Source organism: Salmo salar, chromosome ssa25 (genome assembly GCF_905237065.1).
Source record: "Salmo salar chromosome ssa25, Ssal_v3.1, whole genome shotgun sequence".
Lineage (NCBI taxonomy): Eukaryota > Metazoa > Chordata > Actinopteri > Salmoniformes > Salmonidae > Salmo > Salmo salar.
This window is the reverse complement of record NC_059466.1, coordinates 40,424,581-40,440,727: the sequence shown is the minus strand read 5'-3', so window position 1 is coordinate 40,440,727 and position 16,147 is coordinate 40,424,581. Positions and strand designations below refer to the sequence as shown.

Below are 16,147 nucleotides of genomic sequence, written 5' to 3'. Positions count from 1 at the left end.
TTCTCAAATGATTGCCTCGCCTGGTTCACCAACTACTTCTCTGATAGAGTTCAGTGTGTCAAATCGGAGGGCCTGTTGTCCGGACCTCTAGCAGTCTCTATGGGGGTGCCACAGGGTTCAATTCTCTGGCCGACTCTTCTCTGTATACATCAATGATGTCGCTCTTGCTGCTGGTGATTCTCTGATCCTCCTCTACGTAGACAACACCATTCTGTATACTTCTGGCCCTTCTTTGGACACTGTGCTAACTAACCTCCAGACGAGCTTCAATGCCATACAACTCTCCTTCCGTAGCCTCCAACTGCTCTTAAATGCAAGTAAAACTAAATGCATGCTCTTCAACCTATCGTCATCTACAAGTCTTTGCTAGGTAAAGCCCCGCCTTATCTCAGTTCACTGGTCACCATAGCAGCACCCACCTGCAGCACGCGCTCCCAGCAGGTATATCTCACTGGTCACCCCCAAAGCCAATTCCTCATTCGGCCGCCTTTCCTTCCAGTTCTCTGCTGCCAATGACTGGAACGAACTGCAAAAATCACTGAAGCTGGAGACTCATATCTCATCCTCATCATGCATTTTTTTTTTGTACTGGCCCCCCGTGGGAATCAAAACCATAACCCTGGCGTTGCACACACCATGCTCTACCAACTGAGCCACAAGGAAGGCACCTATGACGGTGCCACAATCATGGCTGGACGATTGCAGGGGGTGCATGCCATTTTAAGGAAAGAACTAGCCCTGGCTATGTATTGTCACTGTGGTCCACACTGCGTGAACTTAGTTACGCAGGCTGCCTGTGTAGCCTCTCCACTAGGAAGAGATTCAATGGGTCTGGTGCATGAATTGGGGGGCTTCTTTAATCAATTTGGCAAGTTCAAGGTGATTTTCCAGGAAATTGCAAAATCAAAGCATTGTTTCACCTCGTTGAAACCTCTCTGTCCTACCAGGTGGACTGTTGGCCCCTTGCCATCTGCTCAAGGCTAATGGTCTTCATGGAACATTTCTAAAAGGGAACACTGTGCTCGGCCTTGTAATGGCTGAAGACCCGATGGGGGATTTGGAGTGCCTGAACACCTTCCTACAGCTTAGGAAACAGACCGTTTCAGGCATGTTGGAGGCTGTGGACCACGTCAAATCAAGCATGCAGGACCAGCAAACGGAGGAGCACTTTGATGTCTTGTTCACAAAAGCAACTGCTATGGCAACGAAGTTGGACCTACAACCTATTCAGATGCTTCATATCCGCAAACCTACAAAGTGTTACACCGGTCAGGCTGCAGCCCATATCCATCCGGATGCCCAGTCTTTGTACAGAGCCCAATTCTACAACGCCTTGGACACAATGAATACTCAATTCATAGAGGTTTGATCAAGCCGGATTCCACAAGCTGCAGCAGCTTGAAAATGTGCTGCTACGCGGAGACATGGACAAGGTGGTAGACGAGTATTCTGAATTGAGTTCAAGACTACTGCAGGTGCAGCTGGCCATGTTTGGGGCTAATTACACATCAAACGAGCTCAGATGTTGCTAGCATTATTCAGGAAATGGTGCCAGGGGTGAGAGGTCTCTTCAGTCAGGTGGAAGCTTTAGTAAGGCTTCTGCTGGTCGTCCCTGCCTCCTCTGTAGAGGCTGAGAGGAGTTTTAGTGCCCTGGGGAGGCTGAAGACATAGGAGAGCAGAGGAAAGGAGAAGAGATGACTGGAGAGCAGGGGAGAGGAGAGAAGAAATGACTGGAGAGGAGAATATAGGACCATCTACTATGGCCTATTTATTGCCTTACGCCATTTGCACACACTGTATATAGACTTTTTCTATTGTGTTATTGACTGTACGTTTGTTTATTCCATGTGTAACTCTGTTGTTGTTTGTGTCGCACTGCTTTACTTTATCTTGGCCAGGTCGCAGTTGTAAATGAGAACTTGTTCTCAACTAGCCTACCTGGTTAAATAAAGGTGAAATAAAATAAGATTTGGTAAAAAATAAACAAATGTAATACAATAGACCTTATTGTAAAAATATAAAAAGTTAATCCATGTGTTAGTGAATTTTTTTATGTATTTTAGAATGGCAGGAAATGAGTTTTCAAATTTAGATTTTTTCCTGGGGGGGGGGCAGCAGATTTGGTCCCCCCTATGTTGACTTCCATGGCTACAGGCCTTGGAACAAAGCAATACATTGATTAAATCGACAAAGGTAATTATGAGAGAGCAGTCCTTTATTGTGGCAAAACAGTAAAAAGGTCTAATTCCAAAACCGTATACCCTAAAGTCAAAATCTATAGAGGTATGATTGAATGCATGAATTCATGCATGTGCAATGGAAGATTAGCGCAGAAACATACATGCACAGATCAAGTTAAGATTTGGGCCTAAGTATGCACTTGTTCATGGATTTAAAGCATTTGGATGGTGTAAGTATAGGCTGGAATTTATTTCCCAGACGATTCCTGGGTGGGAGTGAATGATGGTACACTTCGTGGAGGAGTGGACTACAGCCCGTGACTTCATTTCAGAGTTGACACCTCATTATCTTCAACTCAACAAGCCTATGCTTACGTATTGGGGCGGCCTAGTGGTTAGAGCATTGGGACAGTAACCGAAAGGTTGCTGGATCGAATCCCTAAGCTGACAAGGTAAAAATCTGTCATTCTGCCCTTGAACAAGGCAGTTAACCCACTGTTCCGCGGTAGGCTGTCATTATAAAATAAGAATTTGTTCTTAATGGACTAAATAAAGGTTAAAATATTTACAAAAAAACTCCACTTTGACAAACCACAACCCATTGTTCCCAAGATCCTACCACAGGAAAATTACAGTTAGCTTTTTACAATGCAAAGAATCGCTACCTGAGAAAAAAATAAATCATCTTGAGTTAGATGGGGTACTACAATCGCTCAGACCATTTTAGCACCTCATATCATATGGTTCCTGAGATATTACACATTTCCCCAGGGATTGTGAGATCTAATAATCTGTTTAGCGTCAGGGCAACAAAAATGACATGGAACACGGCCAGGTGAACCGCAAGGCGATTGCTTTAGGGAGGTTATTGGTAGTGGAGTGGTGGTCAGGGGCAGAGTCTGGTCTCCTCTGCCACGATACGCTCTCTGTACGTCTCCCGCAGCTTAGTTATGGTTGCCATGGAGAGACTTCCTGGTTCCCTGAAGATTTCCTGTCAATATCAGGAAGAAGAGAAAGGAGGATTTCCTATCAATATCAGTTAGAAGAGAAAGGAGGACTTCCTATCAATATCAGGAAGAAGAGAAAGGAGGATTTCCTATCAATATCAGGTAGAAGAGAAAGGAGGACTTCCTATCAATATCAGGAAGAAGAGAAAGGAGTTAGTAAACTGTTTGTTGGACAGATTAAGTTACCAATATACACTGATCACAGACCCTAGATCTGTGCCTAAGGTTACTTCTCTCTTTTGGAGTACCTTACCTGCATGAAGGTGTGGCAGTCGTATGTAAAGGCTCCCTGGGTGATCAGTTTGAAGCGCTCACACACCTCAACCATGGAGCGGGCCTGCAGGATCTCAGCCTGGTGGTGGCGAATCAGAGTCAAGGCCACGCGGAATAGGATCTTAGAACCCTCGTAAAACAGGCAATCCCAGATCCGCAGAACTGTCTAGGGAAGACGAGAGATGTGAGAAAGACAAAGAGAATCATTATCTTACAGAGGGTGGTGATGACAGTATTTCAGTCTGGGCCCTGTGTCAACAAGCACACGGAACCCCCCCAGACCCCACTGCCCCTCACCTCTACAGGCAGGACATCGATGTAGAGGCAGATGAACCATTGGGAGACCACCAAGGTCCACATGACGTTGTGTTGGACCATGGCCTGCCACACGGCTGGGGCTTTGACCCTTACCAGCTCCCCCAACACCTCCTGGTCCGTCTTCAACCCCAGCATGGCCGGGCTGTAGTAGTCTACAACATGGACAGCTCAGGTTAACCTGTCTGGGCTAGGGGGCAGTATTTTCACGGCCGGATGAAAAACGTACCTAATTTAAACAGGTTACTACTCTGGCCCAGAAACTAGAATATGCATATTATTAGTAGATTTGGATAGATTTCTAAAACTGTTTGAATGGTGTCTGTGAGTATAACAGAACTCATATGGCAGGCAAAAACCTGAGAAAAATACAACCAGGAAATGAAAAATCTGGTGCCTGTAGGTTTTTCAAGTCATTGCCAATCGAACACACAGTGACTAAGGATTCATTTTGCACTTCCTAAGGCTTCCACTAGATGTCAACAGTCTTTAGAAAGTTGTTTGAGGCGTCTATGATGAACAGAGACTGAATGAGAAGGCTGGGAAGTTGGTGACCCAGGGAAGGATGTCAGTTCATTGGCGCACATTCGCACGAGAGGTAGCTCTGTTCCAAAACGTTTTTCAAGACAATGCATGAGTCCGGTTGGAATATTACTGAAGTTTCACGTTATAAAGGCCCTAAAGATTGATGCTATACAACGTTTGACATGTTTGAACGAACGTAAATAGATTTTATTTGTTGACTTTTCATTGTGACATTTTCCTCGCGCATCCTACATTTTGAGTAGCTTACTGAACGCGCAAACAACATGGAGTTATTTGGACATAAATGATGAACTTTAATCGAACAAAACAAGTTTTGTTGTGGACCTGGGATTCCTGGAAGTGGCTTCTGATGAAGATTATTAAAAGGTAAATGAATATTTCTAATGCTATTTATGCATTTAGATGACTCCAAAATGGCAGCCATCTGTATTGCGCAAGTTATTTTGAAATCTGTCAATGCGGTTGCATTCAGGAGATGTTAATCTATAATTCTTTGAATAACAGTTTAATATTTTATCTACATTTATGACGAGTATTTTTGTAAATTGTAGTGCTGATCCACCGGCAGTTTTGGGGGAAATACATTTTCTGAACGTCACGCGCCAATGTAAAATGCTGTTTTTGGATATAAATATGAACTTGATAGAACAAAAAATGCATGTATTGTCTAACAATGTCCTAGGAGTGTCATCTGATGAAGATTGTCAGAGGTTAGTGCATAATTTTAGCTGGTTTTCTGCTTTTGGTGACGCCTGTCCTTGCATTGAAAATGGCTGTGTGTAATTTTTTGTCTATGTACTGTCCTAACATAATCTAACTTTATGCTTTCGCCGTAAAGCCTCTTTGAAATCGGACAATGTGATTGGATTAAGGAGATTTTTATCTTTCAAAATGGTGTAAAATAGTTGATTGTTTGAGAAATTGAAATTATTAGATTTTTGCTGTTTTGAATTTCGCACCATGCTATCTTGTCAAGCAATCCCGTTACCGGGATGAGAACGGGAAGGGGTCCCATAGAGGTTCATTCAGTTCTGTGTGTGTGAGATGAGGTTGTGTGCGTGTGTGTAAAATCTCATTTTATTTGTCACATGCGCTGAATACAATGGGTGTACACTATATAGCCCTTCCCAACGATAGAGTTAAATCAATATAATAAAAATAAATATATTAAAATGAGGAATAAAATACACAAGAATGGAGCTGTATACAGGAAGTACCAGATCAATGTGCAGGAGTATAAGGTATTTGAGGTAGATATGTACATGAAGGCAGGGTAAAATGACTAGGCATCAGGATAGATAAGAGTAAAATAAAAACAGTAGCAGCAGCATATGATGAGTGTAAAGGTGTGTGTGTGGTACATTCAAATTCATTTATATAGCCCTTCTTACATCAGCTGATATCTCAAAGTGCTATACAGAAACCCAGCCTAAAATCCCAAACAGCAAGCAATGCAGGTGTAGAAGCACGGTGGCTAGGAAAAACTCCCTAGAAAGGCCAAAACCTAGGAAGAAACCTAGAGACGAACCAGGCTATGAGGGGTACATAAATGGTATATATCCTGAGAAACATCCTGTGGTTATTAATCTTGTAATGGGAGCCTGACAAACCAACAACAAACAGTGTCTTACCACAAGCCACGTGATCATGGTGCTATTGCAAAGAAGCACACAGCAATAGAGCCTTCCACAAACAAATAGGTCTACAACTACAGTATGTACAGTGGCTTCTGGAAGTAGTTACACCTTTTGACTTGTTCCACATTTTGTTGTGTTACAGGCTGAATGTAACATTTTGTGATTTTTGTGTCACTGGCCTACACACAATACCCCCATAATGTCAAAGTAGAATTATGAATTTTGAAATGTTTAAAAATTAATTTAAAAAAATTAAAGCTGAAATATCTTAAGTCAATAAGTATTCAAAACTCCTTTTATGGCAAGCCTAAATAAGTTCAGGAGTAAAAATTTGCTTAAGAAGAAGTCGCATGGACTATAATAGTGTTAACCAGATTTTTGAACGACTACAATACCTAATTTCTGTACCCCACACATACAATTATCTGTAAGGTCCCTCAGTCAAGCAGTGAATTTCAAACCCAGATTTAACCACAAAGAGCAGGGAGGTTTTCCAATGGCTTGCAAAGAAGGGCCCCTATTGGTAGATGGGTACTGGGAGATGGGAGAACCTGCCAGAAGGACAACAGTCTCTACAGCACTTAACCAATCTGGGCTTTATGGGAGAGTGACCAGACGGAAGCCACTCCTGAGAACAAGGCACATGACAGCACACCTGGAGTTTGTAAAAAGGCACGTGAAAGACAGATCATAAGACACAAGATTCTGTTGTCTGAGATAAAAATTTAACTCTTTGGCCTGAATGCAAAGTGCTATGTCTGGAGAAAACCATACACAGCTCATCACCCATCTAACACCATCCCTACCGTGAAGCATGGTGGTGGCAGCATCATGATATAAGGATGCTTTTCAGCGACAGGGAGACTGGTAAGGATAGAGGGAACAATGAATGGAGCCAAATACAGGCAAATCCCTGATGAGAACCTGCTTCAGAGTGCAAACGACTTTAGACTGGGGGCGAAGATGTATGCTCCAACAGGACAAAGATCTTAAGCATACAGCTAAAGCAACGTTGGAATGGCTTCAGAACAAGAGTGAGAAAGTCCTTGTGTGGCCCAGCCAAAGCCCAGACTTGAATACAATTTTTTCCCAAATCCAGATGACTCAAATCTGATAGACATACCCAAGATGACTCAAAGCTGATGCAGACATACCCAAGATGACTCAAATCTGATACAGACATACCAAAGATGACTCAAAGCTGTAATTGTCACCAAAGGTGCTTCTACAAAGTATTGACTCAGGGGTGTGAATACTGATGTACATTTGATATTTCTGTATTTTATTGTGACTAAATTAGCAAAAATGTCTAAATACATGTTTTCACTTTGTCATTATAGGGTATTGTGTGTAGATTGGTGAGAAGAAAAAATAATATTTAATCCATTTTGAATTCAGGCTGTAACAACAAAATGTGGAATAAGTCAAGGGGTATGAATACTTTCTGAAGGCTCTGTACATGCACACCTCACCACACACATCCTCACACAACCACGCATTCACACAGGCATACAAACACAGACGAGCAGACAGACACAACAGGAGTGTGTGGTACTAACCGGGGAGTATTCTTCCCAATAAAGCATCCATCAGCCAGAAGGACTTCTCTTCATCCTTAGTGATGATGATGAGGTAGCCTGCAATGAAATTCATACCCTAGAATAGAGAGAGAGAAACTATAACTCCCTTCACACACACGGTATGCACACAACAGAGAACAGGTGAGATATAAGCGGTTATGGCTGGGGACAGAACAGGTAAACAGAAGAGGCGACAGTAGACGTACAATACACACAAGGTAAGTCAGACACAGGAGACAAGTGAAATCCACTCAGTTAACAGATTATTTATACCAGGAGCGGGCTCTCCAACCATTTTCCTGGAAAGTTACCGTCCTGTAGGTTTTCACTCCAACCCTAATCGAGTGCACCTGATTCTAATAATTTGCTGGTTGATAAGCTGAATTAGGTTAGTTACAACTGGGGTTAGTGTTAAAACCTACAGGAGGGTAGCTCTCCAGGAACAGGGTTGGAGAACCCTGGTTTATAGTATAGTGTTGCCATCACTAGCACATAGTCTGCTGCCTATATACATAGACTTGAAATCACTGGCCACTTTAATAAACGGAACACTAGTCACTTTAATGATGTCTACATATTTTGCATTACCCATCTCATATACTGTATCTTAGTCTATGCCGCTCTGCCATCGCTCATCCAAATATTTAAATATTCTTAATTCTAGTCCTTTACTAGATTTGTGTGTATTGTGGATGACATATCAGTGTGGATGACGGATCACCATTTCAAGCTGAACCTCGGCAAGACGGAGCTGCTCTTCCTCCCGGGGAAGGACTGCCCGTTCCATGATCTCGCCCACACGGTTGACAACTCCATTGTGTCCTCCTCCCAGAGTGCTAAGAGCCTTGGCGTGACCCTGGACAACACCCTGTCGTTCTCCGCTAACATCAAGGCGGTGACCCAATCCTGTAGGTTCATGCTCTACAACATTCGTAGAGTACGACCCTGCCTTACACATGAAGCGGCGCAGGTCCTAATCCAGGCACTTCTCATCTCCCGTCTGGATTACTGCAACTCGCTGTTGGCTGGGCTCCCTGCCTGTGCCATTAAACCCCTACAACTCATCCAGAACGCCGCAGCCCGTCTGGTGTTCAACCTTCCCAAGTTCTCTCACGTCACCCCGCTCCTCCGCACACTCCACTGGCTTCCAGTTGAAGCTCGCATCTGCTACAAGACCATGGTACTTGGCTACGGAGCTGTGAGGGGAACGGCAACTCCGTACCTTCAGGCTCTGATCAGTCCCTACACCCAAACAAGGGCACTGCGTTCATCCACCTCTGGCCTGCTGGCCCCCCTACCTCTGCGGAAGCACAGTTCCCGCTCAGCCCAGTCAAAACTGTTCGCTGCTCTGGCACCCCAATGGTGGAACAAGCTCCCTCACGACGCCAGGACAGCGGAGTCAATCACCACCTTCCGGAGACACCTGAAACCCCACCTCTTTAAGGAATACCTGGGATAGGATAAAGTAATCCTTCTAACCCACCTCCCCCCCAAAAAGATATAGATGTACTATTGTAAAGTGGTTGATCCACTGGTTATCATAAGGTGAATGCACCAATTTGTAAGTCGCTCTGGATAAGAGCGTCTGCTAAATGACGTAAATGTAAATGTATTGGGTGTAAGTTGTGTAATTGTTAGACATGACTTGTTAGATATTACTGCATTGTCGGAGCTAGAAAAACATGCATTTCACTACACCCACAATAACATCTGCTAAACACGTGTATGTGACCAATAAAATTTGATATAAGGCCCAGTACCTGGCAGTATCCCACAACCTGGTTGTGGTGTCCGTACGCCAGCAGCACATTGTACAGGGCCTTCTGCAGACAGGGCTCAGAGCTCTTCCGGAACTGCACGTTTTCGGGGAATGTCCTGTGCATGTCTATCAACACAGGACACTCAACCATCAACCAATCATAAAGAAATCATTAGGGTCTTGATCATCAGGGAACAAAACTGAAGAAAATTGACAGTAACAGGGACCTCAAAAGCACTAATTTCTGTTTTCTGTTGCAAAACACTATAAAACATTTTATATTGCGTGCCCTAATGAACATGTTCCAGATGCATCCACGGCAGGTGAGCTGAGTTAAGTCGAGGTGATTACAATCATGTGAATATAGTTACACTACCTATGCGGACTGTCTCCTCCAGCTTGGCGTCGTGGTGCTGCTCGGTGCCCAGCAGAGAGTGGTAGTACCCTGGGTTCTTCTCCAGGTGCTCCTGGGCCCCGCTGGCTGCCATCCAGATCTGGGCTCGGTGCTCGTTGGGCACACCCTTACGCACGTACCGCTTCACTAAGGGAACCGAAACCATGACTAAAGCCCAAAAATGTTTATTTTTTATTTTTAAATGTATGCACTCACTACTGTAAGTTGTGCTGGATAAGAGTGTCTGCTAACTAAAATGTAAACGTGTGTTTCTCCCACTCACTCACTCGGTGTGTGTGTGTGTGTCTCTCTCTCTCACCCTTCAGGTTATTTTCCACGTTGACTTTCCCCTGCAGGAGTTTGGACCACTTGGCAGACTGCCTGGTGAGAACAGCTACATATTGAGCCATCATCTCCTCATAGGATTCATAACCCTCAGGCTTCTCAAACCCATAGGTGTCAACCCTATAGAGACAGGGTCAGTCCGGGAAGAGACACACACATAAATAACTATGGATCATTCACATCTATATGACCCACATTTTAGACCCAGCAGACTGTATTGATCACAGCCTGTAATAGCACAGTGAGTCAGATGACCTGACATTGGCCAAGCCTTAGCAACAATAACCCAGACTAGGTGGTTGGTAAGGATTTATGTGACAGGTAGCTAGCTAGCTATAGGATCAGATAACATGCTGTTGAATCAACCCGTGTGAAATTACAACCCGAGAGACAAGCTGATTAGAGAAAAAAACAAGCCAAACGAGGAAAAATCCCGAGAGTTCAAACATCCTTAAAAGATAAATATGTCATTTATTGTTTTGATCATTAAAACGTTCATCATACATAGGCTGTTATTAAAACATTTACAAGACACACGGAAATATAAGCGTTACCTGTCATTCGCGTTAATGCTGTTGTTCAGGTGAAGCTGGGAAGAGATGTTTCCGTTCGTTTCACTCTCCATAGCGTGAACTCCTCCAAATTGACCGTAACATGTGAAAACGCACCCCATTAGTAGATTGTCTGATCCACCAACTTTAATAGTGCGCAGTTACATTAGAAATCAATGTAACTTTCAGTCCGCATAGGGGGAGAGACACTGCGGTATCTGGCTCGGAGGTATCAAATGCAGGCCACTATTGAACGTTTCTAGCGCTGCGGGAACCGTGTTTACTTTGCTTTGTTCCGGGTCAATGTGGACCGCGCAGACTTTCAATGTAGCAACTGCTTGCTTGTTGAGGACTACAGGAGCGAAGTGGCTACTCCTAACAAGCAAGTAGCAAACATACACACGCTACTGGGGAACGCACGCCTGCCTAGTTTTTATTTTTCTTCCAACCCAGTTGCCGAGCGCGGTGGAGGGTTCGCCACCGTGTCTGCTCTCTACAGCCGACTGGCCGGTGCTCTGCAGGGTTCCATCCCCGACGGGGTCTCCCCCTTCCCTGGAAAACGGAGCCGTTCGACCCAACCAACCAGCCATGGATGTACGTCACTCGCCGTGGAAGTCGAAGAGAGTGTCCTTTGCCAACGGGGGTGTCCATGGAGATGTTGAACCCGGATCTGACACAGACCAGAAACAGCTTTGCCATCCTGGATCCAGAGGTTCCGGCGCCTTCTTCCTTGGGGGCTTCACATTCAAGATCGGATCCGGAGGTACCTGCGTCTTTGTGCTCGGTTCTGTCTCCCTCTCCGGTGGCTTCTACCTCGGGTTCAGATCCTCGGATCTCCCACCCTCATCAGACCGTGAGGCTGCATGAGAGACCGGTGTCGTACCGAAAATCTCCCCCTGCCAGAATTCCCCCCCTTCGCGTGAACTAGCACACACTCAATTCTTCATTGCTGCGACTTGCTTGCTAGTTGAGATTTCTGCTCTTCACGCCGTTGTCAGTTTAGCCACTGATCTTAGAAGCAGAAAGCAATTTGTGTGTCCTTCAAGGCAGCTGTCAATGATCACACTAGGCTGCGTTTCATGTTTTTTTTTTATTTTACGGCGGTTTGATCACGGGGGAAGCACTAGTAATATCTGCAGTTTTCGGTTTGGCTATTTGTTTCAAGTGTATTAGTCTATAAATAAATCTATTTGCCAAAATTCGTAATCTCTCCCATGTCTTATTCGACTAGTAGTTGTTCTGAAATGTTTATTGCTTGCCTACATTTACCTCCCTCTATATTTAATATAACACACATACATTAATTATTCATTTCGGTTGCCTATCCTGACATGAAGTTTGTTCTATAGGAAGTATTTAACTCTGTGTGCCACAGAAAGTAATTGACTCTACTGACAAAATTAAGGAAATTAGAAGGGGGTGATTTAGGCAAGACCATTTTCTTGCCTGCCGAAATTCTCGCCCCCTTCTAATTTCCATAATTTTGTCACTAGAGTCAAATACTTTTTTTTCTTCAATTTTTGCCTAAAATGACATACCCAAATCTAACTGCCTGTAGCTCAGGACCTGAAGCAAGGATATGCATATTCATCAAATTTTATTGGTCACATACACATGGTTAGCAGATGTTATTCGATTCCCACGGGAGACAGTACAAAAACAAATGTATGAAATGTATGCATTCACTACTGTAAGTCCCTCTGGATAAGAGCGTCTGCTAAATGACTAAAATGTCAAATGTAAATTGCAAGTGCAGCGAAATACTTCATTTAATTTAATTACACATTTCATTTGAAAGGAAACACTTTGAAGTTTGTGGAAATGTGAAACGAATGTAGGAGAATATAACACATTAGATCTGGTAAATGATAATACATGATGTACCATCATCTTTGAAATGCAAGAGAAAGGCCATAATGTATTATTCCAGCCCAGGCGCAAGCAGTGTATGTGCAAAGTTTTAGACTGATCCAATGAACCATTGCATTTCTGTTCAAACTTTTGGATCAAGACTTCCCAAATGAGCCTAATTGGTTTCTTAATAACTTTTAAAGTTCATAACTGCACTCTCATCAAACAATAGCATGGTATTATTTCACTAATAGCTACTGTAAATTGGACAGTGCAGTTAGATTAATACAAATTTAAGCTTTCTGCCAAAATCAGATAAGGTTGAAGTCGGAAGTTTACATGTACCTTAGCCAAATACATTGAAACTCAGTTTTTCACAATTCCTGACATTTAATCCTAGTAAAAATTCTCTGTCTTAGGTCAGTTAGGATCACCACTTTATTTTAAGAATGTGAAATGTCAAAATAGAGAATTATTTATTTCAGCTTTTATTTCTTTCATCACATTCCCGTGGGTCATACATTTACATACACTCAATTAGTGTTTGGTAGCAATGCCTTTAAATTGTTTAACTTGGGTCAAACGTTTTGGGTAGCCTTCCAGAAGCTTCCCACAATAAGTTGGGTGAATTTTGGCTCATTCTTCCTGACAGAGCTGGTGTAACTGAGTCAGGTTTGTAGGCCTCCTTGCTTGCGCACACTTTTTCAGTTCTGCCCACAAATTTTCTATAGGATTGAGGTCAGGGCTTTGTGATGGCCACTCCAATACATTGACTTTGTTGTCCTTAAGCCATTTTGCCACAACTTTGGAAGTATGCTTGGGGTCATTGTCCATTTGGAAGACCCATTTGCGACCAAGCTTTAACTTCCTGACTGATGTCTTGAGATGTTGCTTCAATATATCCACATAATTTCCCTTGCTCATGATGCCATCTATTTTGTGAAGTGCACCAGTCCCTCCTGCAGCAAAGCACCCCCACAACATGATGCTGCCACCCTCATGCTTCACAGTTGGGATGGTGTTCTTCGGCTTGCAAGCCTCCCCCTTTTTCCTCCAAACATAACGATGGTCATTATGGCCAAACAGTTGTATTTTTGTTTCTCCAAAAAGTACGATCTTTGTCCCCATGTGCAGTTGTAAACATGGGGACAAAGGTTTTGGAGCAGAGGCTTCTTCCTTGCTGAACGGCCTTTCAGGTTATGTCGATATAGGACTCGTTTTACAGTGGATATAGATAGTTTGTACCTGTTTCCTCCAGCATCTTCACAAGATCCTTTGCAGTTATTCTGGGATTGATTTGCACTTTTCGCACCGAAGTACGTTCATCTCTAGGACACAGAACGCGTCTCCTTCCTGAGCGGTATGACGGCTGCGTGGTTCCATGGTGTTTATACTTGCGTACTATTGTTTGTACAGATGAACGTGGTACCTTCAGGCATTTGGAAATTGCTCCCAAGGATGAACCAGACTTGTGGAGGTCTACCATTTGTTTTCTGTGGTCTTGGCTGATTTCTTTTGATTTTCCCATGATGACAAGCAAAGAGGCACTGAGTTTGAAGGTAGACCTTGAAATACATCCACAGGTACGCCTCCAATTGACTCAAATTATGTAAATTAGCCTATGAGAAGCTTCTAAAGCCATGACATCATTTTCTGGAATTTTCCAAGCTGTTTAAAGGCACAGTCAACTTAGTGTATGTAAACTTCTGACCCACTGGAATTGTGATACAGTGAATTATAAGTAAAATAATCTGTCTGTAAACAATTGTTGGAAAAATTACTTGTGTCATCCACAAAGTAGATGCCCTAACCGACTTGCCAAAACTATAATTTGTTAACAAGAAATTTGTAGAGTGGTTGAAGAACGAGTTTTAATGACTCCAACCTAAGTGTATGTAAACTTCCCACTTCAACTGTATGTCTATGTCCTGGGAAATGTTCTTGTTACTTACAAACTCATTAGCCTACGTTAGCTCAACTGTCCGCGGGGGACCCACCGATCCTGTAGAGGTTAACCTTTATTTAACCAGGTAGGCAAGTTGAGAACAAGTTCTCATTTACAATTGCGACCTGGCCAAGATAAAGCAAAGCAGTTTGACACATACAACAACACAGAGTTACACACAGAGTAAAACAAACATACAGTCAATAATGTTGTAGAAAAATAAGTCTATATACAAAGTGAGCAAATGAGGTGAGATAAGGGAGGTAAAGGCAAAAAAGGCCATGGTGGCGAAGTAAATACAATATAGCAAGTAAAACACTGGAATAGTAGATTTGCAGTGGAAGAAAGTGCAAAATAGAAATATAAATAATGGGGTGCAAAGGAGCAAAATAAATAAATACAGTAGGGGAAGAGGTAGTTGTTTGGGCTAAATTATAGATGGGCTATGTACAGGTGCAGTAATCTGTGAGCTGCTCTGACAGCTGGTGCTTAAAGCTAATGAGGGAGATAAGTGTTTCCAGTTTTAGAGATTTTTGTAGTTCATTCCAGTCATTGGCAGCAGAGAACTGGAAGGAGAGGCGGCCGAAGGAGGAATTGGCTTTGGGGGTGACCATAGACCTGCTGGAGCGCATGCTACAGGTGGTGCTGCTTTGGTGACCAGCGAGCTGAGATAAGGGGAACTTTACCTAGCAGGGTCTTGTAGATGACCTGGAGCCAGTGGGTTTGGCGACGAGTATGAAGCGAGGGCCAGCCAACGAGTGCGTACAGGTCGCAGTGGTGGGTAGTATATGGGGCTTTGGATACAAAACGGATGGCACTGTGATAGACTGCATCCAATTTATTGAGTAGGGTATTGGAGGCTATTTTGTAAATGACTTCGCCGAAGTTGAGGATCGGTAGGATGGTCAGTTTTACGAGGGTATGTTTGGTAGCATGAGTGAAAGATGCTTTGTTGCGAAATAGGAAGCCAATTCTAGATTTAACTTTGGATTGGAGATGTTTGATGTGAGTCTGGAAGGAGAGTTTACAGTCTTACCAGACACCTAGGTATTTGTAGTTGTCCACATATTCTAAGTCAGAACCGTCCAGAGTAGTGATGCTGGACGGGCGGGCAGGTGCAGGCAGCGATCGGTTGAGCATGCGCTTCGTTTTACTAGCATTTAAGAGCAGTTGGAGGCCACGGAAGGAGTGTTGTATGGCGTTGAAGCTCGTTTGGAGGTTTGTTAACACAGTGTCCAAAGAAGGGCCAGATGTATACAGAATGGTGTCGTCTGCGTAGAGGTGGATCAAAGAATCCCCTACAACAAGAGCGACATCATTGATGTATACAGAGAAAAGAGTCAGCCCGAGAATTGAACGCTGTGGTACCCCCATAGAGACTGCCAGAGGTCCGGACAACAGGCCCTCCGATTTGACACACCGAACTCTATCTGAGAGGTAGTTAGTGAACCAGGCGAGACAGTCATTAGAGAAACCAAGGCTGTGGAGTCTACCGATAAGAATACGGTGATTGACAGAGTCGAAAGCCTTGGCCAGGCCGATGAAGATGGCGGCACAGTACTGTCTTTTATCGATGGCGGTTATGATATCGTTAAGGAGGAGCATCCAGACGCTGCACTTGACACATTCATGAAATTGCTTATTCCAGTTACTAATAAGCACACACCCATTAAGACAATAACTGTAAAAACTGTTAAATCCCCTTGGATTGATGAGGAATTGAAAAATTGCATGGTTGAGAGGGATGAGGCAAAAGGTATGGCA

At 43.5% G+C, this 16,147-nt stretch overlaps 1 protein-coding gene across 1 annotated transcript; it reads right to left on the bottom strand.

Annotated features, from left to right (window-relative positions):
* Positions 1-2,194: 2,194 nt before the first annotated feature.
* LOC106586762 (growth hormone-regulated TBC protein 1-A) lies at positions 2,195-11,780 on the bottom strand. The gene is made up of 8 exons (XM_014174368.2): positions 10,591-11,780; positions 10,011-10,156; positions 9,674-9,838; positions 9,299-9,423; positions 7,518-7,614; positions 3,758-3,930; positions 3,441-3,626; positions 2,195-3,171 (listed from the first exon to the last, which is right to left on the bottom strand). The coding sequence occupies exons 1-8, from the start codon at positions 10,707-10,709 to the stop codon at positions 3,067-3,069; spliced, it is 1,116 nt and encodes a 371-aa protein (XP_014029843.1). The 5' UTR covers positions 10,710-11,780; the 3' UTR covers positions 2,195-3,066.
* Between the last annotated feature and the right edge of the window lie 4,367 nt (positions 11,781-16,147).